The following is a 26,818-nucleotide window of genomic DNA, read 5'->3' as shown; positions in this document are numbered from 1 at the left end:
AATATTGTTTAGAAACCCGATATAGTGTTTCAGAATTTGTCTGTGACAAGTCATGCAAAGGGTGACTGAAGTTCTTGACCTTTAATGTCCCCCTTGTATTCTAATAAGCCAGTACTGTTTCTGTCATTCAATCTTCTATCCTTGCTAACGTTTTTATGGTTGTTGTAGCCTGGATTACGGATCTGAAACTGAAATGCGGGTGCTTAGAGGAAGAGCTCTCTGTCTAACACTGTCCAGGGCAAACAATCATTAACTGAAGCCGCTCAGAGTCAAACTTTGACCTGTGTTTTTCCATGATTCCTGGTTTTGAGTTGTGGCTGGCTGTTGCTCTTTTTAAAGCAGAAGGCATATCTGTGGAGGGTGTACGACAATCAGGTAATGGAGACCACTAATAGAGCAATGGTGTTGGAGCTTCATGTTAAAACAAACATGTACATATGCAGGTTTTATTGCATTAAATGTAGATTTTCATTTTTCGTCTGCACAGATTATGGACACTAATTCTCCCACTCTGAGAGTTGGAGTTGTGGGATATGGACATCTAGGTATGAACCCAATATTCACACTCTTAGGAGGACTTATTATTGGTTGTGTGACAACATGTGGTTGAATGTGTGTGTGATTTAGGGCAGTTCCTGGTGGACAAACTCCTCAAAGCTGGACCTGGTCTTGGCTTGGTTCTGGGTTTTGTATGGAACAGGAATCCCGACAAGCTGAAGGGTTCAGTGCCCCCTGAACTAGTACTTGATGACCTGTCGTTCTTTGCAAACAGGTTTAAATGCACACACACAGTGCTCTGGAAAAATGTCAGTATCAGTATCACATTAGAAAGTACAGGGGAAAACATCCGTACAAAGATCAATTAAAGCATCAGACTAAAATGACAAAGCAACTATATTTATCACATGTTAGATTTAGCTGAATAAAGACATGAGTAACAAAGGATTTATCTGTTGGTCCTTGCTTAAGGATGTTTGAATCTCCTTCAAGATGCTGAGAGCTCACATTCGTCATGAACATTTTTACATTTGGTCATGTTACAACCACAAACATCGGTGTATTTTATTTGTGTTTTATGGGGCACAACACAAAGTAGTGCATACCTGTGAAGTTGAAGGAAAAAGAAGTAGGATTTTATTCTATTTCCAACTGTGTGTCATTTAATCTCAGTTTAAAAACAGCTGATACATAAATATGAGTGGACAACAGCATCATGAAGACCAGGGAACACATCATATTCTAAATATAAATATGATGACTAAAGTTGTGGAGGACTTTAAACCAGGGTTGGATAGATAGGTTGGCAACTATTAGTCGTGCACTCCACAGATCTGACATTTATGGAAGAGTGGCAGAAAGAAAGCCATAAAAAGTCCTGTTCGCTGTTGCAAGAAGCCATGTAGAAGACACAGATATATGTGGAAGAAGGTGTTCTAGCCAGATGAGATAATGGTTGAACTATTTGTAAAATACTACGTGCAGCAGAAAAACTAACTGCACCTTATCCCAAACACACTATCCACCAAGTGAATTGTGATGGTGATAGCGTCATGCTATGGGGATGCTCGTAAAAGAAAAGGTAATGGGGAGATGGATGGTACTAAATACAGAGCAATCCTGGAAGAAAACTTATAAAGGGCTGGTTTAAATCAATACATATTCCTGTGTCAGAACGGTCCAGTCAAAATCCAATTAAGAATCTGTGGCAATTGATGAAAATGTATATTAACAGTTCATTAATTTTATCCAGACTGACAGAAATTTAAGTATTTTTCTAAGAAGAATGACAAATAAACATTCTGAATAAACATGCATACAATACTTTTCAGATTTGCATGTGTTAAACATTTTAAAAACAATGAACCTTTTCCTCTTTACAATTATGCACTATTACTCTGCTGATTACTCTGATTTAAAATCACCCAAAATTAATTCAAGTTTGTGGTCGTGAGGTAACAGAGTGTGAAAAAGCTCAAGGGGGAAAATTACTTTTGCAAGGCACACAACAATGGGAGCATACTGTATTATCTCTTGTATATTTCAGAGATGTTTGTAATAGTTGTTCTGCTGATGGTTTAACAGGCGGTGTGATGTGATTATAGAGGTGTGCTACCCACAGATCGTGAGGGATTTCGGACTCGAATTTGTCTCAAAGTCCCACTTCATGGTGAGATTCTCTTCAGTAACAGATAATAAAATACCGACTTAGCTTAGTCAATAGTGCTGTATCAAGGCACCTCAGTGGGAAGTCTGTGGGAAGGAAAAAGTGTGGCAGAAAACGCTGCACAACGAGAAGAGGTGACCGGACCCTGAGGAAGATTGTGGAGAAGGGCCGATTCCGGACCTTGGGGGACCTGCGGAAGCAGTGGACTGAGTCTGGAGTAGAAACATCCAGAGCCACCGTGCACAGGCGTGTGCAGGAAATGGGCTACAGGTGCCGCATTCCCCAGGTCAAGCCACTTTTGAACCAGAAACAGCGGCAGAAGCGCCTGACCTGGGCTACAGAGAAGCAGCACTGGACTGTTGCTCAGTGGTCCAAAGTACTTTTTTCGGATGAAAGCAAATTCTGCATGTCATTCGGAAATCAAGGTGCCAGAGTCTGGAGGAAGACTGGGGAGAAGGAAATGCCAAAATGTCAGAAGTCCAGTGTCAAGTACCCACAGTCAGTGATGGTCTGGGGTGCCGTGTCAGCTGCTGGTGTTGGTCCACTGTGTTTTATCAAGGGCAGGGTCAATGCAGCTAGCTATCAGGAGATTTTGGAGCACTTCATGCTTCCATCTGCTGAAAAGCTTTATGGAGATGAAGATTTCATTTTTCAGCACGACCTGGCACCTGCTCACAGTGCCAAAACCACTGGTAAATGGTTTACTGACCATGGTATCACTGTGCTCAATTGGCCTGCCAACTCTCCTGACCTGAACCCCATAGAGAATCTGTGGGATATTGTGAAGAGAACATTGAGAGACTCAAGACCCAACACTCTGGATGAGCTAAAGGCCGCTATCGAAGCATCCTGGGCCTCCATAAGACCTCAGCAGTGCCACAGGCTGATTGCCTCCATGCCACGCCGCATTGAAGCAGTCATTTCTGCAAAAGGATTCCCGACCAAGTATTGAGTCCATAACTGTACATGATTATTTGAAGGTTGACATTTTTTGTATTAAAAACACTTTTCTTTTATTGGTCGGATGAAATATGCTAATTTTGTGAGATAGGAATTGTTGTTTCTGCTAGAGTCTGGAGTTTTGTATTATTTTTCTAATAAATAGGCTACAAAAAGAAGAGCCTTGGTTTGGAGGATGTTTATTTCTGAATGTAAAACTGGGAACTCCAATAATTCAAGGCTTCACTTCAGGTTGGAAAGAGCTGAGCTGAGAAGTTCATGGAAAAAAAATCTAAGTTTAAGCTGTTCTGTAAAAATAAAGTAACCTGTTCTATACTTAACAATTTTGATTTTTCTTGTAGCATTTGTTCCTTATCCCACATTGAGGATCATATTTCACCAGAAATGTTGGATATACTGCATAATTAGGCATAGGCCATTGTGACATTTTTATATGATAAAATGACCTTACTATTACTATATTGTCACAAAAATTAAAAACACAACAAAATCACATGATCTGCTTGCTTTTATTGAAAATGGAAATGCATCAACTATTCCAACAGCAATAATAACATACTGATTAGTGCAGAAATGATAATGCTATCTATATCAATGTTATTGTTAATCTGATTTTTATAACATCTAATAAAGCAAAAATATAGTATAAGTTTAATAGTAGTTTTGAACTGCTTATTGTGCAAATTAAATACCTTTTTACTTTTGTGCTCGTTATAGGATGCCATAAGTATAACAGGGTGACATTAGATAATTATTTGTTACTACTAATTACTAACCTTTTACTAGTTTGGTCAGGGCCTCTGGTCAGATACTTTTAGCTTGCCACAGTTTTAAAACAATGCAAATTAATGGGGTGATTGGCCCTCCTGTACTTTACTTTAGTTTATGTCTTTTGCAAATGAAAATATTTTTAAACAGTCAATTTTTACTGTCAGTTTTTACCATGTTGTAACCAAGGGGAGAATGTGGTAACCAGAGTTATCACATCAGGTTTAATGATGAGAACACCATTACCCTGCATTTTGAAGGAGGTTGAAGACCTCCAACATTTGTTGCTCCTGACAGTTGGAGTAACAATTCAATTCAATTCAGTTTTATTTATATAGCGCCAATTCACAACACATGTTGTCTCAAGGCACTTCACAACAGTCAGGTACATACATTCCAATTAATCGTAACCATTGAACAGTGCAGTCAGATTCAGTTATTTATTCAAATTGGATAAAAAGTTTTTCTATCTAAGGAAACCCAGCAGATTGCATCCAGTCAGTGACTTGCAGCATTCCCTCCTCCTGGATGAGCATGTAGAGACAGTGGACAGTCACTGGCGTTAACTTTGCAGCAATCCCTCATAATGAGCATGCATGTAGCGACAGTGGAGAGGAAAAACTCCCTTTTAACAGAAAGAAACCTCCAGCAGAACCAGAACCAGGCTCAGTGTGAGCGGCCATCTGCCACGACCGACTGGGGGTTAGAGAGAACAGAGCAGAGACACAAAGAGAACACAGAAGCACTGATCCAGGAGTACTTTCTATGGGAAGGAAAAGTAAATGTTAATGGATGTAGCTCCTTTAGTCGTTCACCTAGAACAAAGGAACAGATAAACTCTGAGCCAGTTTTCAAGGTTAGAGTCTGAAAGAGAGAACATATAATTAGTTACAGTAAAAGCTCAGTCAATTTCCATGTCTAGGAGAGAGAAAGGGTTAAACACTAAAAGACAGAGCCATGTGGATCATCGGTAGAGGGTGAGCATTAAGTTGTTGCCTGCAGAAGCTCGGACGATGCCCCTCTCCAGAAAGGTGTCACAGGTAGACACAGAGTCGGGTCAGGTGTAGCTTCTAGGAAGAGAAAAGAGAGAACAAAGTTAAAAGCTGAAATAACAGCAAATAATGCAAAATTGGAGAGTAGTGTGAGAATGTAGCGAAGAGGGTGAAAGTGGTCATCATGTCCTCCAGCAGCCTAAGCCTATAGCAGCATAACTACAGAGATAGCTCAGGATAACCTAAGCCACTCTAACTATAAGCTTTATCAAAAAGGAAAGTTTTAAGCCTAGCCTTAAAAGTAGACAGGGTGTCTGCCTCACGGACTAAAACTGGGAGCTGGTTCCACAGGAGAGGAGCCTGATAACTAAAGGATCTGCTTCCCAATCTAGTTCTAGAGACTCTAGGAACCACCAGTAAACCTGCAGTCTGAGAACAAAGTGCTCTGTTAGGAACATATAGATCTCTGATGTATGATGGAGCTAGATCATTAAGGGCTTTATATGTGCTCAGTATGAGGGATTGCTGCAAAGTCAACGCCAGTGACTGTCCACTGTCTCTACATGCTCATCCAGGAGGAGGGAATGCTGCAAATCACTGACTGGATGCAATCTGCTGGGTTTCCTTGGATAGAAAAACTTTTTATCCAATTTGAATAAATAACTGAATCTGACTGAACTGTTCAATGGTTAGGATTAATTGGAATGTATGAACCTGACTTTTGTGATGTGTCTTGAGACAACATGTGTTGTGAATTGGCACTATATAAATAAACTCAATTGAATTGAATTGAATTGAATTCAATATGTGAGGAGGAGAATTTAAACTCTATTCTGGATTTAACAGGGAGCCAATGAAGGGAAGCTAAAATAGGAGAAATATGATCTCTCTTTTTAATTTTCATCAGAACTCTTGCTGCAGCATTTTGAATCAGCTGAAGGCTTTTAACTGCATTTTGTGGACATCCTGATAGTAATGAATTACAATAGTCCAGCCTTGAAGTAACAAATGCATGGACTAGTTTTTCAGCGTCACTCCTAGATAGGATATTTCTAATTTTGGCAATGTTCCGGAGGTGAAAGAAGGAACTCCTAGAAACCTGTTTAATATGGGATTTAAATTACATGTCCTGGTCAAAAATAACACCACGGTTTTTTACTTTATTATCAGAGGTCAATTTAATGCCATCCAGGTTAAGTGATTGACTAAGCAGTTTCTTTTTTAAAGACTCCGGTCCAAAGACGACAACTTCTGTCTTGTCTGAATTTAGAAGCAGAAAATTTAAAGTCAGCCAAGTTTTTATGTCTTCAAGACATGCTTGTAGTCTATCTAACTGGTTGGGCTCATCAGGATTCATGGATAAGTAAAGCTGAGTATCATCAGCATAACAGTGAAAATTTATCCTACGCTGCCTGATAATTTTACCTATTGGAAGCATATACTCTGCTCAAAAAATAAAGGGAACACTTAAACAACACAATATAACTCCAAGTAAATCAAATTTCTGTGAAATCAAACTGTCCACTTAGGAAGCAACACTGATTGAAAATCAATTTCTCATGTTGTTGTGTAAATGTAATAGACAACAGGAGGAAATCTTTGGCGATTAGCAAGACACACTCAATAAAGGAGTGGTTCTGCAGGTGGGGACCACAGACCACTTCTCAGTACCTATGCTTTCTGGATGATGATTTGGTCACTTTTGAATGTTGGTGGTGCTTTCACACTCGTGGTAGCATGAGACGGACTCTACAACCCACACAAGTGGCTCAGGTAGTGCAGCTCATCCTGGATGGCACATCAATGCGAGCTGTGGCAAGAAGGTTTGCTGTGTCTGTCAGCGTAGTGTCCAGAACCTGGAGGCGCTACCAGGAGACGTGGAGGAGGTCGTAGGAGGGCAACAACCCAGCAGCAGGACCGCTACCTCCGCCTTTGTGCAAAGAGGAACAGGAGGAGCACTGCCAGAGCCCTGCAAAATGACCTCCAGCGGGCCACAAATGTGCATGTGTCTGCACAAACGGTTAGACACCGACTCCATGAGGATGGTATGAGGGCCCGACGTCCACAAATGGGGGTTGTGCTCACAGTCCAACACTGTGCAGGACGCTTGGCATTTGCCAGAGAACACTAGGATTGGCAAATTCACCATTGGAGCCCTGTGCTCTTCACAAATGAAAGCAGGTTCACATTGAGCGCACGTGACAGACATGATGGAGTCTGGAGACACCGTGGAGAGCGATCTGCTGCCTGCAACATCCTTCAGCATGACTGGTTTGGCAGTGGGTCAGTAATGGTACGGGGTGGTATTTCTTTGGAGGGCCACACGGCCAGAGGTAGCCTGACTGCCATTAGGTACTGAGATGAGATCCTCAGACCCCTTGTGAGACCAAATGCTGGTGCGTTTGGCCCTAGGTTCCTCCTAATGCAGGACAATGCTAGACCTCATGTGGCTGGAGTGTGTCAGCAGTTCCTGCAAGATGAAGACATTGAAGCTATGGACTGGCCCGCCCGTTCCCCAGACCTGAATCTGATTGAGCACATCTGGAACATCATGTCTCGCTCCATCCACCAACGTCACGTTGCACCACAGACTGTCCAGGAGTTGGCGAATGCTTTAGTCCAGGTCTGGGAGGAGATCCCTCAGGAGACCATCCACCGTCTCATCAGGAGGATGCCCAGGCGTTGTAGGGAGGTCATACAGGCACGTGGAGGCCACACACAATACTGAGCTTCATTTTGACGTGTTTTAAGGACATTACATCAAAGTTGGATCAGCCTGTAGTGTGTTTTTCTACTTTAATTTTGTGTGTGACTCCAAATCCATGCCTCCATTGGTTAATAAATTAGATTTCCATTGATAATTTTTGTGTGATTTTGTTGTCAGCACATTCAACTTTGTACAGAAAGTATTCAATGACAATATTTCATTCATTCAGATCTAGGATGTGTTATTTGAGTGTTCCCTTTATTTTTTTGAGCAGTGTATATAGTAAAGAGAATTGGCCCAAGTACTGAACCTAGTGGTACTACACAACTAACCCTGGAGTTTAAAGATGATTTGGTGAGATCAAAATACCTGTCCAAGGCCTTCGGAAGGAAGATTGTAGCTGCTTATGAGTCTGGTAAGGGATTTAAGGAGGTCTCAAAACAATTGAAATTAGACATTCTACTTATCAGAAAATTCAGTATATTCAAAACAAATGTCAGCATAACCAGGTTGGTCTGTCCAAGAAATTTCACCTCGAGAGCGGACTGCAAGATACTAAAATTTCAATATGGGACTTACAGTAGACTCTTGCTACTGTTGACGTGAAAGAGCTTCAAAAAGATACTGCACAAGTTTTATGGGAGGTGTGCAAGTACAAACCTTCACCTTCTGAGAAAAATACAAAGGCCAGATGAAAGAGACACAGACAAAGACCAGGACTTCTGGAATAATGCCTAAAATGTAATTATTTTGACACCAGAGCAGAGGACATAAGGGGGACATTGCATAAACCATCTCCGGCATTCCAGCAAAATAACCTCACACCAATTGTGAAGCACAGATGTCATGGTTTTAGGATTGTTTATTGCAGCAGGACCAGCTCACCATAATTTGTTGTTATCTTTGTTAAATAAGTAAAACAAGGTTAATATTTCTAATAAATAATAAAAAAGATTAGACACTTATATTTGAAAAGTTCACCTGAAGAATTGAATTTTTAATGGGGTGTCCTAATTTTTTCACATAACCATGAGGACCACCCTTCATAAAATGTTAATCCTTTTAGGTGGGCTCTCCATCTGCCCTCTCTGATCCTGATCTGAACCAAACGTTGAGGCAGGCATCTCTACACCATGGACGGACGCTTTATATCCCCAGTGGTGCATTATGGGGAGGCCAGGACATCCAAAGAATGAACGATACTGGGACATTAAAGGTATGCCTTGGGCTGCAATGTGAAAATGTAATAAACTGCATTAGAAAGAGGCTTCTTATACTGTTAACTGCACCCAGTTCTGTTATGCCTAAAGAAACTCAAAACATATGGAGTTAATTGTGTTTTTGCAAGACTTACGTAAGCATCTGAGCCGCTGAATAAGGAGCGGATTTTTCCAACACTGACCAGAAATGTACCTGAAAAATGTTTTGAAATCTTCTCAGGCTTTGTTCATAAGAATGTCCAAGCATCCGTCGTGTTTTCGACTGACAGGAGACATCCTTAATGACTGGACAGAAGGAGAGGGTAGGCGGGATTTGTTCATAGGCTCAGTGGCAGACTTGTGTCCTCTAGCTCCCTACAATGTCAACACCATGGCAGCAGCAGCTGTGGCTGCAGAAACGCTCGGCTTTACAGGTGTTCAGGGAGAGATTGTATCAGACACGGCGTGAGTCTTTTTATTTTACATATCAAAACTTATACAGCTGATCATTTCAGTCGGGACAATCAGGTGTTATGTTTTACATGCCTCAGGCTAAAAGACTTCCATGTGGTGGAGGTGACTGGGCCTGATGGTTTCCTAATGCACATGGTGAGGAGGAATCCAGCCAAACTCGGGGCTGTCACTGGCAGTGCAACATACAACTCCTTCTGGAACAGCTTACTCAGTGAGTGTTGTGTAGTTTCAATTAGTTTTATTACATCATGGGACACACCAACACAATGTACTTCATAATTTTAAAGTGGAAGGAAAATGATAATGGTTTTTAAATTTTTTTTACAAATAAGTCTGAAAAGTACAGGCGTGCATGAGTATTCAGCTCCTGTGACTAAATGTGTTGTAACATTTTACTGTAATTACAGCTGAAAGTATTTTCCAGTATGTCTGTTTTTGTACTTTAAGAGATTGAAATGTATCGCTATTTTTCTTTGCAAAATATTCAGTCATATTGGATGGAAAGCGTCTAAGAACAGCAATTTTCAAGACTTGCCACAAATATCAAAGGTCCGGACTTTGACTAGGACACTTGAACCATGGCCTCAATTAGCTCCATCATAACCCTGACCAGCTTCCCTGTCTCTTTTTGAAGAAAATCTTCCTGCTAGTTTTCTACCACACCTAGCATCTTTGCATGTTGTAGAATGTTGGTGTCATCTGACTCCTTCTGACTTTCTTCTTGCCATCCATAAAGGCCAGATTTCAGGAGTGCATAACTAATAACTGTTGTTAAAAGATTCTCCCACCTGAGATGTGAATTTCTCCAGTTCCTCCAGAGTTACCATGGGCCATCTTTACTGCTTATCTGACTAATCTTCTTTTTCCAGTTGTCAGTTTAGGTGAAACGCCATGTCATTTGCAGGTGTGCCATACACTTTCCATTTTGGATGATGGACTAAAAAAAGCTCTGTGAGATGTCCAAAGTTTGGGTTATTGTTTTATAATCTAACCCTGCTTAAACTTGACCAACGATCTGCTGACAAAAGATCTATCCCTGATCTGTCTGCTTTTTCCCTTGATGCTGTTTGTTCACTAATGATCTCCAATAAAACCTTTGAGAACTTCACAGAACAGCTACACCTATTTTACTGATTGACTTGTAAACAAATTGACTCGTTTTACTAATTAGGCAACTTCTGATGCCAGTTTGTTGGACTGGATTGTACTTCAAGGTATCAGAGTAGAGGGGTGAATACAAATGAATGCCACACTGTTCAGATTTCTATCAGAAATAGCTTTTGAAAACTACATATCACTTTCCATCACCTTTACAATTACTCTCTACTTTGTGTTGCTCCATCACACAGAATCCAATGAGTTTTATGGGTGTGAGGTAACAAAATGTGAAAAATGTTTTAGAGGAAGGAATACTTTTGCAAAGCACTATAAACAGTACAGACCAAAAGTTTGGACACACCTTCTCATTCAAAGAGTTGTCTTTATTTTCATGACTATGAATATTGTAGCTTCACACTGAAGGCATCAAAACGATGAATTAACACATGTAGAATTATATACTGAACAAAAAGTGTGAAACAACTGAAAATATGTATTTTATTCTAGGTTCTTCAAAGTAGCCACCTTTTGCTTTGATTACTGCTCCACACACTCTTGGTATTCTGTTGATGAGCTTCAAGAGGTCGTCACCTGAAATGGTTTTCACTTCACAGGTGTGCCCTGTCAGGTTTAATAAGTGGGATTTCAAGCCTTATAAATGGGGTTGGGACCATCAGTTGTGTTGTGCAGGAGGTGGATACAGTACACAGCTGATAGTCCTACTGAATAGACTGTTAGAATTTGTATTATGGCAAGAAAATACAGCTAAGTAAAGAAAAACAAGTGGCCATCATTACTTTAAGAAATGAAGGTCAGTCAGTCGGAACAATTGGGAAAACTTTGAAAGTGTCCCGAAGTGTAGTCGTAAAAACCATCAAGCGCTACAAAGAAACTGGCTCACATGAGGACCGCCCCAGGAAAGGAAGACCAAGAGTCACCTCTGCTGCGGACGATAAGTTCATCCGAGTCACCAGCCTCAGAAATCGCAGGTTAACAGCAGCTCAGATTAGAGAACAGGTCAATGCCACACAGAGTTCTAGCAGCAGACACATCTCTAGAACAACTTAAGAGGAGACTGTGTGAATCAGGCCTTCATGGTAAAATAGCTGCTAGGAAACCACTGCTGAGGACAGGCAACAAGCAGAAGAGACTTGTTTGGGCTAAAGAACACAAGGAATGGACATTAGACCAGTGAAAATCTGTGCTTTGGTCTGATGAGTCCAAGTTGGAGATCTTTGGTTCCAACCACCGTGTCTTTGTGCCTCGCAGAAGAGGTGAACGGATGGACTCTACATGCCTGGTTCCCACCGTGAAGCATGGAGGAGGAGGTGTGATGGTGTGGAGGTGCTTTGCTGGTGACACTGTTGGGGATTTATTCAAAATTGAAGGCATGCTGAACCAGCATGGCTACCACAGCATCTTGCAGCGGCATGCTATTCCATCCGGTTTGCATTTAGTTGGACCATCATTTATTTTTCAACAGGACAATGACTCCAAACACACCTCCAGGCTGTGTAAGGGCTATTTGACCAAGAAGGAGAGTGATGGGGTGCTGCGCCAGATGACCTGGTCTCTACAGTCACCGGACCTGAACCCAATTGAGATGGTTTGGGGTGAGCTGGACCGCAGAGTGAAGGCAAAAGGGCCAACAAGTGCTAAGCATCTCTGGGAACTCCTTCAAGACTGTTGGAAAACCATTTCAGGTGACTACCTCTTGAAGCTCATCAACAGAATGCCAAGAGAGTGTGAAGCAGTAATCAAAGCAAAAGGTGGCTGCTTTGAAGAACCTAGAATATAAGACATATTTTCAGTTGTTTCACACTTTTTTGTTCAGTATATAATTCCACATGTGTTAATTCATAGTTTTGATCCCTTCAGTGTGAAGCTACAATATTCATAGTCATGAAAATATAGACAACTCTTTGAATGAGAAGGTGTGTCCAAACTTTTGGTCTGTTTTGTACATGAAACTATACCACGTTCTACTGAGATCTAACTGGCTTTAATAAAGTTTGCAACATTTCTTTTTTTTAAAATTTGAGACCAACCTTTTGTTGCATCTCAGTTTGCAGAGGTTACGGCAGCAGAGTTTACTTGTGCTGAAAGTGGATGAAAACCATAGAGGACTACTTGCGATGTAGGATGAAGATCCCCAACCAAATCCCACATACATTAGATACAGATCCAAGAGCTCAGGGTGGATACGCTGCATGTATGATGGATCTCTACATTAGTGCGTTACTCAGCATTGTAAGCTTGCCGACCCTTGGATTCTTGGAATAAAACAAGAGACCGAAATCATTTGTAAAATACTAACAGATATAGATCTTTTAATTTTATTAAGTTCATCTGGTGCAACACTGGAGCAAAGGATGCAACTCACACAGAGGAGTGACAGTGACAGGACACCCCTGGTAAAACCATCATCCAACCTTCATTTTGCATCCCCCATAAAGCACAATTCTTCTTCCCTTCTTTTCTCTTTCACAAATAAGTACTTCCGTGAACAAGATAAACTATCTCCACATAAGTGCATGTGTCAACAGTAAAATGGATATGAAATGTTGCTCATCAGTAATCATCAGAAAGCTGATGCAATAGGGCAACAAAAAACCGAAAACAAGATGAAAAACACACGTGACGCCGAGCTCGAGGAGAGGTTTTGTCAGTGAGCTCTCTAAAGAAAGCTACAACAAAGGAGAGTCGGTTTGCTTTGAACGTATAAATACAAGTTTGTGAAATAAAAGGGTAGTTTATGCTGTTCTTTTTCTCCTCACTTTGACCCTCGAGTATAAAACTGTTCTGTTAATTATTCTGTTATCGTATCTACTATAGACCTAAATTATTCACGGTTAGCTCTCTACTAAATCCAGAAATACAGGACTTGGCTATTACTTTAGTTCACTGGTTCCTGTTTTCATGTTTCTAGCCTACTAATGTCTGCAGTGCTGGTGTATTTGAAACAATTTCAAAACTGGCTGACAACTTTAAGGTTCTGAGGTATGCCTTGGTTAGGAAAATACAGACAGTGCTGCGTTTTATTTGCCACAGAAAGCCACCACTAAATTCATCACACACAAGAACACAACTGCACCTATCTTGTTAAGTTTGTAGTGCAAGGACGACTAATGATTGCAACAGATAAAGATTCACTAGTGAGGTTCAGCATGTATTGTAATGCATGCGGGTGTGTGCGCATCAGTTTTTCACGGCCGCCTCGTCCGCGCCGCTCCCGTTGTCTCTGAGGACGGCTTTGCCTTTAACTGGCATGTTGTAGGGCTGGCGGATGTTCGCTCTGTCCTTTTCGGCCTCCAGATCCTCGTCGTAGCGCTCGTCCTCCTCGTTGTCTTCGACCTCACTGTGGTGTGGGGAGGAGTGGCGGGACAGAGCCGGGGACGGAGGCACAGAGGCTGGTCGGGGGTAGCGGAAGCCCGAAGTCTGTTAAACGAAACGGGAGCTCAGTTAAAAGCTGTAACAGTGAACAAACTTTGGATAAAATAGGTCTATTCAAATAGTGAATTTATGGGGTTTTAAAATAAAAGAAAATAGACCAAGATAATTTCAGAATTGGTTTCAACTTTAATGCATCATATGCACTTAATTGAAAGAGGGCAACATACACTAAACTACTGTGGTTGCCTAAGTGTGCACACTCAGAACGAACCACCAGACTCATAACATTAAACAGGAGTCCTTACACATCTGCTGTCATATAAAATGCCCTTGATTAACTCCAAATAAAGTTCAGTGGTTTTGGGTGGCTTTTCATGAGGGTTTCCTTGTCAAAACTCAAAGCGGAATGAGGAATCTCATTATCAATAAGAAACTATCAGAAGAAGGGTAACTAGCAATTTCTAAGGATTTAGAGATACATCAACATGTTCTGGACATTCCTCCCATAATGATGAGAAGGCGGCATGAAAACTGGTCAGGGAGGCTGCCAAGAGGCCTGCAGCCACTTTTAAGGAGCTGCAGGACTTTCAGGAAAGTATTGGCTGTGTAGAGCATGTTCAGAAATCACTTGTGTTCTAAATCTGAGCATTGAAAAGCATCCAAGCCTGTCTAAATTTAATAAAAACATCTGTAGGAAACTGATATAGACTCATTAAACTAAGGTGGAAATTGTTGGCCATCATCCCAGAAGTTGTTTGGTCCAAAAACAACCTTGCACATTGGGAAAAGATCACCATACCCATAGTGGAAGCATGGCAGTGGTAGCATCATGGTTTGGGGCTGTCTATACTTCAGGTGGAACTGGGGCTAAGTTAAGATGGGGGACAATATGAACAGCTCCAAATAAAAGTCAGTTTAGGGAACAGATCCTCAAGACTTCTCCACATCAATTGGAAAAAGTTCTGAATTCATTACTCTTGGGCTCATTTTTTACATCATGAAAACCTGACATTTTAACTTGGAGGCTTAGACTGTATCTAGCAATTCCTCCGCCATAATATCACACATCAGCTTACCGGAGAGGGCTCATGAGGCTCATATATGTAGGTGTCAGGGAAGGCCTTAGCCAGGGCCATATGACGGGCAGCTATATAATACTAAAGCAGAGGAGAAGGGCAAAAAGGTCAAGTTAAAGTTGATGCATGTATCAAATATTATGTTCAGGATTTGTAGCCGTACTCTGCCAAGGTATCTCCAGTCCAGGAGGTCACTCAGGCGCTCTGTGCAATTCCTCTGGATGATCCGCTGGCGTCGGCTCTGCTTGCAGAACTGGAAAAGGAAGGAAGTGAGCTGGTTGCACGACTCGTCGACGTCCTTGTAGCGCTGGTCAAGGATGTAAATACCTGTCAGGGATAAGGGCATAATGTGAAATGCAATCTTTCTCATCAATGTGGCAACAGTTGTTAAAAAAGGAAGTAAGGTGAGTAAAGGTACACATCATACGCTGAGGGGTCTGCTATGTGTTCCTCCATGAAACATCCAAAGCCTGACAGATTAGTGGATATGGATGGAATACCCATCACCGTGCACTCAGCTGTTTATGACAAAAACATTACAAAGTGGTTCATATAACTTGAGGAACATATCAAAGATGTCAGCAACAATGTGTCATACCTGGTGTATAACCCCAAGGCTCATAATAAGAAGGGAAGACACCAAGGTGGCAGCCTCTTACAAACTCCTCAAAATCCATGGGAAGCAGAGGAGAAGTGGACGAAAGGAACTCTGGGTGGAAGATGATCTGTGGGAGAAGGAAACGCTATCCAGTACCAGAACAGGAAACTAGGTTTTATGGTTTCAATCTAAGCAGTAAACTAGTCCCTGTTCATAACAAAGCATCCTAAAAGTTGGATAATGTAAACTTGGTCATAATTAATTAGTTGTGTAAAATGTTCTTACAGAACAAGAAAATTAAAAAAAGTCTGTAAAGTCAAAACATTTCTCAAGAACCTTTCATGGTGCTTCTCCTTTGGTGTGTACGATCAAACACCAAAAGGCCTTTTTCATTGCTGGTTAAAACCTAACATGCCTTAACTGCAGGGTTTATTGCCTCCTAGGAATAGGAAAAAGACCAAATTTATAAAGAGCTTTTCTAGTCATACTAACCACTCAACATGCCTTGCCCAGGGGCACATCAACAGGTGGCAGGAGGAAGCTGGGATCAAACCCACCAATGTGGAATGTGGAACGGACGTTTCTAATAACTGAACCATGAAAGGCAAAGCTTCTTGTGAGCTTTATTTTGAAAGGTCAACATTACTTTTTCTCCCATCTATGGTTGGATTCGTTAGTTACACTCTTTTTTTTTAGAGGAACATCAATTGGCTTTACTGTGAAACTATACAGGTCCTTCTCAAAATATTAGCATATTGTGATAAAGTTCATTATTTTCCATAATGTCATGATGAAAATTTAACATTCATATATTTTAGATTCATTGCACGCTAACTGAAATATTTCAGGTTTTTATTGTCTTAATACGGATGATTTTGGCATACAGCTCATGAAAACCCAAAATTCCTATCTCACAAAATTAGCATATTTCATCCGACCAATAAAAGAAAAGTGTTTTTAATACAAAAAACGTCAACCTTCAAATAATCATGTACAGTTATGCACTCAATACTTGGTCGGGAATCCTTTTGCAGAAATGACTGCTTCAATGCGGCGTGGCATGGAGGCAATCAGCCTGTGGCACTGCTGAGGTCTTATGGAGGCCCAGGATGCTTCGATAGCAGCCTTTAGCTCATCCAGAGTGTTGGGTCTTGAGTCTCTCAACGTTCTCTTCACAATATCCCACAGATTCTCTATGGGGTTCAGGTCAGGAGAGTTGGCAGGCCAATTGAACACAGTGATACCATGGTCAGTAAACCATTTACCAGTGGTTTTGGCACTGTGAGCAGGTGCCAGGTCGTGCTGAAAAATGAAATCTTCATCTCCATAAAGCTTTTCAGCAGATGGAAGCATGAAGTGCTCCAAAATCTCCTGATAGCTAGCTGCATTGACCCTGCCCTTGATAAAACACAGTGGACCAACACCAGCAGCTGACACGGCACCCCAGACCATCACTGACTGTGGGTACTTGACACTGGACTTCTGGCATTTTGGCATTTCCTTCTCCCCAGTCTTCATCCAGACTCTGGCACCTTGATTTCTGAATGACATGCAGAATTTGCTTTCATCCGAAAAAAGTACTTTGGACCACTGAGCAACAGTCCAGTGCTGCTTCTTTGTAGCCCAGGTCAGGCGCTTCTGCCGCTGTTTCTGGTTCAAAAGTGGCTTGACCTGGGGAATGCGGCACCTGTAGCCCATTTCCTGCACACGCCTGTGCACGGTGGCTCTGGATGTTTCTACTCCAGACTCAGTCCACTGCTTCCGCAGGTCCCCCAAGGTCTGGAATCGGCCCTTCTCCACAATCTTCCTCAAGGTCCGGTCACCTCTTCTCGTTGTGCAGCGTTTTCTGCCACACTTTTTCCTTCCCACAGACTTCCCACTGAGGTGCCTTGATACAGCACTCTGGGAACAGCCTATTCGTTCAGAAATTTCTTTCTGTGTCTTACCCTCTTGCTTGAGGGTGTCAATAGTGGCCTTCTGGACAGCAGTCAGGTCGGCAGTCTTACCCATGATTGGGGTTTTGAGTGATGAACCAGGCTGGGAGTTTTAAAGGCCTCAGGAATCTTTTGCAGGTGTTTAGAGTTAACTCGTTGATTCAGATGATTAGGTTCATAGCTCGTTTAGAGACCCTTTTAATTATATGCTAATTTTGTGAGATAGGAATTTTGGGTTTTCATGAGCTGTATGCCAAAATCATCCTTATTAAGACAATAAAAGACCTGAAATATTTCAGTTAGTGTGCAATGAATCTAAAATATATGAATGTTAAATTTTCATCATGACATTATGGAAAATAATGAACTTTATCACAATATGCAAATTTTTGAGAAGGACCTGTAGTTTCAACTGTCTCCTGTTAGGGTCACACCTGAGAAACAGAGTCCCTGGCTGCCATGGTGATACTGCCTTTTCTGGACAGGGAGGGAAAACACAGTACCTCTCTTTCTCTCATACAGACAAGCAAAATTCAAAATATGAAAATCTAAAAAACAAAACTGCAACTTACCAGGAACAATTTTTGAACCTTGAGCAGCTGCATGGTCTAGCGCTCGATCATGGAAATTTTCAGATTTCTTAGATTCCAGCCGCTGAGAGGGCTGATTTTCTAAAAACTAACAGTGAAGCCATCTGCCTCAGTGAAGAGACACCTTATTTGTCCAAGACCCAAAAGGTGAACTGCGTCTTTACGTAGAAGTATTATGACACAGTGCAATGCAATGCCTCCATGCAATTTATTGGAAGAGGTGCATTTCCATTAATACATATCCAATAATTTAGAGACACTGTGCACTCGTAAAAGATGACAACCAATCTCTCAGCCAAGCCTCCCATCTCGCCTTGTACCTTAATTCGGTCAGCGGAGCTGTTGAAAAGGCCGATGCGCCGGACACAGTTGAGGATGGGGTCGCTGCTGTCCTCCAGCATGTTGTGGGTGCAGACTGGCGGCTGGCACTGCCTCTGAGTCGCAAAGATGGCACGCTTCATTATGGTGAAGTCCTCTTTGTCCAGCATCTTTGACACGTCTGGCAGCTGACCACTGGAAACCCACAAGTAACAAAAAATGGTTTGTGCAATTAATTTAGGTTTTGGTGGAACAAATAATCCGGACTCAACTTTTTATTCTTCATTTCCTAGAACAGATGAATCTGTATAAATAGTTTGATAAGACTATGATAAATAAAACTCCAGCTTTTCTCTTTTGTGCTGAATGTTGTGTGATTTTGTCATGTTACAGCCACAAACAGTTTCTGTTGAGATTTTGTGTGATAGATTCATACAATAACAATGTAGGACATATTGTTATATGGAAGGAAATAATTACATGGCGTTCAAAATGTTTTGCAAAAAAAAGTCGGAAGTGCATTTACATTCAGCTTCATGAGTCAAAACTTTATAGAACCACCTATTGCTGCAATCACAGCTGCAAGTATTTTAGTGTGTGTCTCTACTAGCTTTGCACATTTAGAGACTGATGTTTTTCACCACTGCTGTTTCCAAATAGCTCAAGCTCTGTCAGACTGCATGGAGAGCAACTGTAAAAGTCACTTTCAAGATCTTCCAACAGATTCTCTATTGGATTTAGATCTGGACTTTGACTAGCCCATTTAATAGATGAAAATGCTCTTGTCTAAACCATTCCATTGTAACTCAGAGTAAATTTAGGGTCATTGTTCTGCTGGAAGGTCAATCCATCAACCCTGACCAGCTTCCCTGTCCCTGCTGAATAATGTATCCCCAAAGCATGATGCTGTCACCATCATGTGGCAGTGATATAAAGGGTTCTGAGCAGTGTACATTTTATTCACACAGTGTTTTGCATACAGGCCGAAATATTCAGTTTTGCTCTTATCCGACCAGAGCATCGTCTTCCACAGGTTTGCTGCGTGGCAAACTGCAGATAGGACTTAATTGTTTTGCTTTCTTCTTGCCACTTTTCAATAAAGGTCAGATTTGTAGTTGTAATGTGATAAGATTTAAGGGGTGTAAGGATTTTTGCAAGGCACTGTAAATCCAGGTCTAATAAAAATACATGTTTGTTTTTTTTTTTTACTGAAAATTGCTTCTATTGTTTTTTTTATAGGGTTCAAACACACATTGCTCAACATGGAGTGGCATCAAATTGTGGTCAACTTACATTAGGAGTGATTCATAAAGTTTCTTTCCAAAGCGGTGCTTCACAGTCTGAGCAGTGTCCCTACCAGAAACGACAGAAAAGAAAAATCTTTAGTCACATAAATGGCGCTACAAAACGCAGATATAAAACATTACCAAAAAACCAGCCTCACCAGAGCGGCTTCCTGACTGCTTGGCCCTTCAATGTCTCCACATTGAAGTTATTGGTCCGAGCTGGCATGATGAAGAAAGCTATAACAGTTACATCGCTGTGGTTAACCTGTGGATAAGCAGGACATGTAGTTCAGCTCTTTACACCTGAGATTGAACCTGTACAGCAGGAACGTCTTCACAAACTTACTCTCAGTAGATAGTTGAGTCTGGCTAAAGCCTCCAGGAAGATGTCGGCTCCTTTGTTGGAGAATTCATACCTTCCAGCTATGAAGAGGAACAGACACTTGTCCAGGTTGAAGTCAAGGTTCCTGGTGGTCAATACAAACTGATAAGTCCCATACTTTTATATTAAACATTCAATTAAACAAATTTTCCAATGTTTAGCATTCCAAGTCTTTAACTCAGCAGTAATTGACTGAAGCACATTAAGACTCTCCTGCTTTGTCACGTTTTCAATACTGACCCATAGAAGTGACCCCTGACAAACTCCTGAATGCGATTCTTGCTCTGAGCGTGGAGGTTTTGAAACTCATGCATAGCAGAGAACTTCTTCACATTGAGCCCGTTTGGAGTGACAATGTCTGTGGAAAAACATGAAGAACACATCATACCCATTATCAGTGAGATGTAATGTCTCTGTGTCCGTAAAGATCATAAGAAGCAATTTCCTGCGAGCCGAGTCCAACCCAACATACCAGGTTTCCTTTTGAGCAGGTGCTCGGCCTCGATGGCTGTAATTTGTGACACGGTGGTGAAGACATGAGTGCAGTGTGCAGCCGCCCGCTCCAGACAGTAGCGATGGTAAATCTGCCGATCTCCTTCTTCTTTATCCACGTTGAACTGAGTCGAGCAGGAAAGAGGAAGAACATGTGGTAAACTGATTGTAGCGTCCACAAAATTCAGTAGCACCCCAAAACATATTCAATAAAGCAATCAGGCTTTTATTTTCTTATTTTTGCCCTATGTAAAAAAAAAAAAAACCAAAACATCAAAGTTAACTTCTACATTAAGAAATTTATTTCCAAATATTTCTAATCAAATGTTGGAAAAGACACAGAAACAAACGTTTACCTCTGCAAGGTTGTTGTAGAAGTCCACGTTTCCAGCACACAGGTAGCGGCCCAGCAGTGTAGCATGGGTGGTGAAAATAGTTGCCACAGGAAGCTGTCTCTGTCTACACAGCACCAAGCCCAGGCCAGCCAGCCACTCATGGAAGTGGGCCACAATGTGTGGAGGCTCCTCAGACTGAGCTGCATACTGCAATATTAAAAATCACAGCTTTAAAGGCATGCAAGTATGAAGTCCTGCAGAGATCCTGCAGATAATTTACGTATATTTTCAGAGCCAATGTTGTCCACACTTCTTTAGATCGTTTGCTGGTAATATTGAGGTGTGTTTTGAAAGCATTACGTTGTAGAAGAAGTCAGTCTGTATCACCTTTACTTCCAACTGGTATTTCCTTTTTCAGTCAGATGTTCCCTGTACTATTTGACTGCAAAACGAGCCAAACCAGGCTCTAATTACCAGTGAGGTTAACAACTGAGCAGATTTTCTTTTCATAAGTCTTCGCATCCCTTTTTCTTCAAACATGTTTTCTTCTACGCCCAAAATTAGCAATTTTTATTCCGAGGAATTTTTCCGCTCTTTAAATGCTGAGACATTATTTAGATCTTTGCAAATATCTAACTGTGAATTAAAAAAAGAAAGGATATCAGACTGGTTTTCTGCCATGTGGTTTGAGGACTCTGTGTTTTTATACATTTTTGGAATTTGGACCAGCTAATGGTGATAGTAAACAAATCAAAACTCTTTGAAGTTCAAACGTGATAATGAGCATCAAACCCAATCTTTTTTTCAGATGTTTCCCTCCTTTTTTTTTTTTTAAAGTGAATGCTGATTCAGGTAAAAACAACCAGCTTCCAACAAACAGAAAAAGGTGCTACTATACCTAGTTGTAGGATTACTCTTTTTTTTTTCATGTTTTATTTATTTATTTTGACATTTAATGTGTTCACTAACTGAAATCAAGTCCGATTTTCTAGGTTCCGATGAATTAAAAGGAAGCTAGTTATTCCTTAGGAACTTTCTACAGTTTTTTAAGTATGATTACTTTAAAATTTCAATGTATTTCATAATTTCATTTTAACCATCAGTTCATAAAACAACAGATGGTAGCAAATAGTTTAAACAAAAAAAACTTCTATAATTTTCCTAAAAAAAAAAAATTACACAAAACAGTAAAACCACAATTTATCATTTCTAAAACAAACAACTTTGTATCCTCCTCATGGTATTTTTCCTTTCATCGACTTAAGCAAATACTGTAAGACAAGTGACTTAGAGATCAAACATTTACATTGCACACAATCAAACCCTGATGCTGACCTCTCCCAAGAGCCAGGCGGTGAGGAAGCCAAACAGCACGGCATCGTTGGCCTCACGGTCGAACCACGGCACGCCGATGGCACAGAGCTTCCACAGCTCACTCTTCCAGCGGTCCAAAGACCAGGCAGTGAAGCTGACATCTATCAGAACTACGTAAAGACTGCCTTCAATAAGCCAGCGGCCAAAGTAGACCTGAGAAAAAAACAAAGATCAAGTTTGAAGGTTAAAAATGTGTAGCAACAAATTCCTTGAAGGACAGCAACTTATCTTCTGCCTAAATAAACATTTATTCCTAAACAGCAGTAAATGTAAGTAGTTCCAGCTCTGACAGCATAATTTGTTTTAAATCTATGTTTTATTTCTTCGATCAGCAACATTATTTGTGATAGATCAACGTAGTAGCACGTATTTGTGAAATGGAGGGAAAACAGTACGTGGTGTTCATATTTTTTTCCAGTCCCCTCTTTATTCTGATATCCCTAAATAAAACCCCAAGTAACAAACAGTCAAAAGTATGACTTGACTGCAAACCTGCAAAGACATGGCCAGTCATCTAGTCAAACATGCCAGCCAAGGAGAGCATTAATCAGAGAAGCAGCCTAGAGGCCCATGGTAACTTTGGAGGAGCTTCTTTTCACCGCAGCTCAGGTGGGAGAATCTTTAGACAGGACTACTAATAGTTGTGAACTCCACATATCCAACCTTTAGGGACAAGTGGCAAGAAGAAAGCCATTGTTGAAAAAAGCCATAAGCAGTTTGCCACAAGTCATGAATGATACAGCAAATTTGTAAAGAAAAAAAAAAAAGGTTTTCTTTTCTGATGAGACTAAAATTAAGCTTTTTAGCTGCCATGCAAATCACTATATGCAGCTGACAACTAACCCTGAACACACCATCCCCAAAGAAGTAGCAGCATTGTGCTGCATGGATGTATTTCTTCAGCAGAGACAGGGGAGCTGATAACAAAACAACCCTGGAAGAAAAATTATGTTATGACTGCAAAAGACTTGAGAGTGGAGGGATACTTGGAGTTTGAATATTCTCTCCATCCAGTCAGAGTAAGGTTGAAGCTTTTTTGCAAAGAAGAATGGGTAAAAAATTATAACTTTAGATGTACAAATATTTTAGAGTCATATCTTAAAGAACTTCACAGTAATTACAGAGTATATACTCAAGGCGACTGAATACAAATGCCAAACTTTTCTGAATTTTATTTTGCATTATTTTCCATCTTCACTAATATTCACCATTTTGTGTTGCTTACCTAAATTTCTACTAAATACACTAAAATATAACAAGACATTGTGTGGGAATACTTTTGCAAGGAATTATATTTTCCTTTAACAGGTTGACCATATTTTATAGCTTCATCTCACTCTAATTGAGTAGTTATTAAGACCAATACAAGACTGAAACAACAAAGTAAATTCATTAATTAATTTTAATCAATTTTATCATACTCTGATGCATGATTCTAGCTCAACGTTTTACAGGCTTTGTTGAAACAGCTGCACTCATTCTTTAAAAATAGCACCACTGCAGCTTCTAGTTTTGACACCTAGCCCCCTTGCGAGCGTTGAGTGACACAGCAGAAAACCTTACAACTATTCCAATCAGTCATCTATTTCTGGAGTGCATCTGTGTGAAAGAGAGTGGGACAGCGATACAGCATCTAACCTTTGTGGGGAAATGTCACTGGCTTTCGAGTTGTCGTCAGGAACACTAGACTTAGCAGACAGACAGTGGCCCACATTAAACAGGGGCTCCAGATAATTGCAGATCAGGTTTCATTGACCACTCTCAAAGAATGCATTGACAGTTCTCATCTATAATCACCGAGAGCAAAAAATGTCTGTCCATGTGCGTATAGGATGTATGATAGTACCTTACAGCCACTGGAGTTCATTTTGTCAATGGTCCGCTTCAGCACGGGATTGGTTGGCTCGATCAGCTCCACTTGGGTGCGCACGTTGCTCTCCACATAGGGACCCACAAGGAAATAGTTCTCCCCCCATTCCTCTGCGGTCATACGGGCTTTGGTCTGGATGACGGTGTAGATGCCTCCAACTTCAAGCAAGCCAAACAAAATTAGTCAAGCCAATGTCAGAGTTTTCCCAATTATAGAAAATAAAACAGAATTTAAAATTTTTTAACTCAAACATGCAGGAAAACTTGCCTTTGTTGGCGACCTCCCAAGCAATTTCAAAAAGGACAGCATCCTCCAACTCAAACTCCTCGTCCCATTCCTCAAGTCCTGACAGGGACGTGACGGACAGGCTGCGAGCCAGCGGCATGCTGGGTAAATATAGCAACACACACCTTACAACTATGTATACATGAAACGTGACTGTCCGGCATTCCCACAGGCAGCATTTTGAAATCATACAGACAGAGAAGACAAAATGTTATAAAGAGCCATAAAATCCGTGAAATTTTGTTCGATTTTAAATTTAAAGCAGTTTAGTTCAGTTATAATAAAGTTGTTTCTTTAAAGTCCAAGCTTCAACCTCAAATGTGACTAACACATTATGTGAAACACAACTTTCTCTTGACTAACAACGCATTACCATAGCTGGCTGTGATGTAACCCCAAGCTTTCTCAATTCTTACAAAGAATTAACAGTTCTCAAATATTTGACTTATTTCCCAGAATTACAAACATGAACAGCTCTGTGTTTCTGGTCACCTCTTCAGCACAGGCTTTTGCTTCTGACACAGAAACCTGTGGCAAAGCATTGAGAAGGATCCATGAAAATAGGAACAGGTTTGTTTACTATTGTGAATTTACACATCATTTTTATAGCGTACGCAAATACACTTAAATCTGAACATATCCATGTTTTTGTTTGACATATAGGATAAATACATATTGCATACTATGAATGTTTTCGAACAATCTGAACATTTGCTTTGTAATGCTAAAATTTAACTTTAATTTAAAAACAGCCAGCTTCTCAGTGGTAGTAGTGCATGATTCAGACAGGTGCATTCTTGCTGATTAAGTGTACGAGTGAAATTACAATTTATTGTCCCTCACCATGTTAGACAGGATGTGGTTGCAAAACAGCCACAAATGATCAAGTTCAAACATGATCTGTTGGGACGATCTGATGTTCTCCCTATAAAATGTTGTAATAACATGAAGTTGAGACACATGGAAAACTACACTAATGGGCCGGTGTTCACATGAACATACAATATTGTGGGGGAGGGTTTTTCCAACTGATGGACTTGTTCTATCCACAGCTTTTCTCTTGTTCATATTTCCATTTCCAATACAGTTTGTGCACACACAAATAACATGCAGACCTAAGACTACAGAATGACATACAGAACTTACAATATAAACTAACCATAGGCCTCTATAGAGAGGACCACCATCACAGCAGCTATAGGGGAGCTTTACAATCTGATATGTAATGTCCTAGATAGACCTATACCATATGCACTTCTAAATTTCTCACTGCAATTGCAGAATTAATGAAAAGGAAACTGGGTACACATAAAGCAGCGAATAAATTAACCACCATCATTGAAGGTATTTTGAGAGAAAACACCATATGCTGGAGCTGAACTTTTGTCAAGGGCCCCTCGGGCTCTCTACAGGCAGCCACTTTTTACAAGTTTCTGACGGATTTAGCTTTATTTGTACTACAAGTAACCAGTTTATAAGAGAAGAGCATTGTGTTTTCATGACCTCGCAGAGAAGTGGACACCTCTCATGGTAAGTGTGGTAATTTTCCAAAGGCCCAAGGGAACATAAATTGACTATTACGGAAATACGCCCTAAAATGCCTTTAAATTCGTAAGTAGAGCTCTCCGTTTGCACAACATGCCAATGTGCCAATGCTTGAGCTCCTTTAATGAGTTAGCGGGGTGAACGTGACATGAAGCACCTACAGCGCAGCTCACTGAGAGGCCGACTCCGTCAGAGCGTCCACCCTCATAAACACGTCAATAACGGCGTAAGGTAAGATACAACGCTCAGCTCACCCTTCGGTTGTGTCCCAACTTCACGGAGATGAACTAAGCATCAGCAGCTGTCGCGGTCAGTCCGGAAAGGAGGAAAACAGTAGAGACTAGTGAGGGCAAGAAGGGGGCGGCGGCTTTGGTTAAATGTCAGCAACTCACATTGGTTTGCTGCAAAACGGTGGGGAGCTGAAGAAGGCGGGCCGAATGTGGAGTCCCTGCTGAGGCATTATTCATGAGCTTCACCCCTATTGGCCAGGTTCCGCTCTTTATTTCCGTCTCTTGACACAACGCGAAGATGATAGGATGTTTTCCTAAACTAAGGCAAATGATTGGCTAAGCAAAAATTAAAGGGGTTTGGCAGTTTTTTTTTTTAACGTTACAACTGCATGTTAGAAAATGGGCAGAAATTAAACAGGTTTACATTTTTACTGAAAACTAGCAGAACGAGATGTTCTGGAATGCATTTGTTTTTTATTATTTTTATAAAATCCTATTTATTTATTTATTTACTTACTCATGCATATGTTTCCTTGTTTGTTGGCTTGTTAATGTTAAACAGCTCTCCAAAAAAGGGTGAATTTGAATAGAGGTGATAAGGCTCACTGCCCAGGGCAGCAAGGAATGGTGAGGGGGCAGAAACAAAACCTCGGCTATGGGTAAGAACACTGTCAAAACAATATGTATGTAAAGATGGAAATGTGTGCATATTAGTCAATAGTTGTGCATAAGTAAAATCCAAAAGAGG

General features: G+C 40.8%; 2 protein-coding genes across 4 annotated transcripts; one reads left to right on the top strand and one right to left on the bottom strand.

Moving 5' to 3' along the window:
- The first annotated feature begins 37 nt into the window (after positions 1–37).
- Positions 38–12,678, top strand: LOC124862301 (putative L-aspartate dehydrogenase). Of its 3 annotated transcripts, none has more exons than XM_047356128.1 (7): positions 40–375; positions 488–545; positions 628–772; positions 2,083–2,167; positions 8,658–8,807; positions 9,032–9,255; positions 9,342–9,687. In XM_047356128.1, the coding sequence occupies exons 2-7, from the start codon at positions 491–493 to the stop codon at positions 9,541–9,543; spliced, it is 861 nt and encodes a 286-aa protein (XP_047212084.1). In that variant the 5' UTR covers positions 40–375; positions 488–490; the 3' UTR covers positions 9,544–9,687. The 3 variants fall into 3 exon arrangements, with proteins under 3 accessions (XP_047212082.1, XP_047212084.1, XP_047212083.1); XM_047356127.1 differs by adding an exon at positions 12,428–12,678 and having other exon boundaries at positions 42–545; positions 9,342–9,475; XM_047356126.1 differs by having other exon boundaries at positions 38–545.
- An 867-nt stretch (positions 12,679–13,545) lies between these two features.
- On the bottom strand, positions 13,546–26,268 carry LOC124862302 (glycogen [starch] synthase, muscle-like). Its single transcript, XM_047356130.1, has 16 exons — positions 26,095–26,268; positions 24,278–24,396; positions 23,987–24,168; positions 22,102–22,293; positions 20,788–20,973; positions 20,412–20,556; positions 20,180–20,297; positions 19,904–20,024; positions 19,716–19,822; positions 19,565–19,624; positions 18,274–18,466; positions 15,430–15,556; positions 15,254–15,349; positions 14,995–15,158; positions 14,832–14,912; positions 13,546–13,800 (listed from the first exon to the last, which is right to left on the bottom strand). Exons 2-16 carry the CDS (start codon positions 24,393–24,395, stop codon positions 13,561–13,563), a joined length of 2,130 nt encoding a protein of 709 aa, XP_047212086.1. The 5' UTR covers position 24,396; positions 26,095–26,268; the 3' UTR covers positions 13,546–13,560.
- Positions 26,269–26,818: the final 550 nt, after the last annotated feature.

This window comes from Girardinichthys multiradiatus, chromosome X, assembly GCF_021462225.1.
Source record: "Girardinichthys multiradiatus isolate DD_20200921_A chromosome X, DD_fGirMul_XY1, whole genome shotgun sequence".
Lineage (NCBI taxonomy): Eukaryota > Metazoa > Chordata > Actinopteri > Cyprinodontiformes > Goodeidae > Girardinichthys > Girardinichthys multiradiatus.
This window is presented reverse-complemented; position numbering and strand designations above follow the sequence as displayed.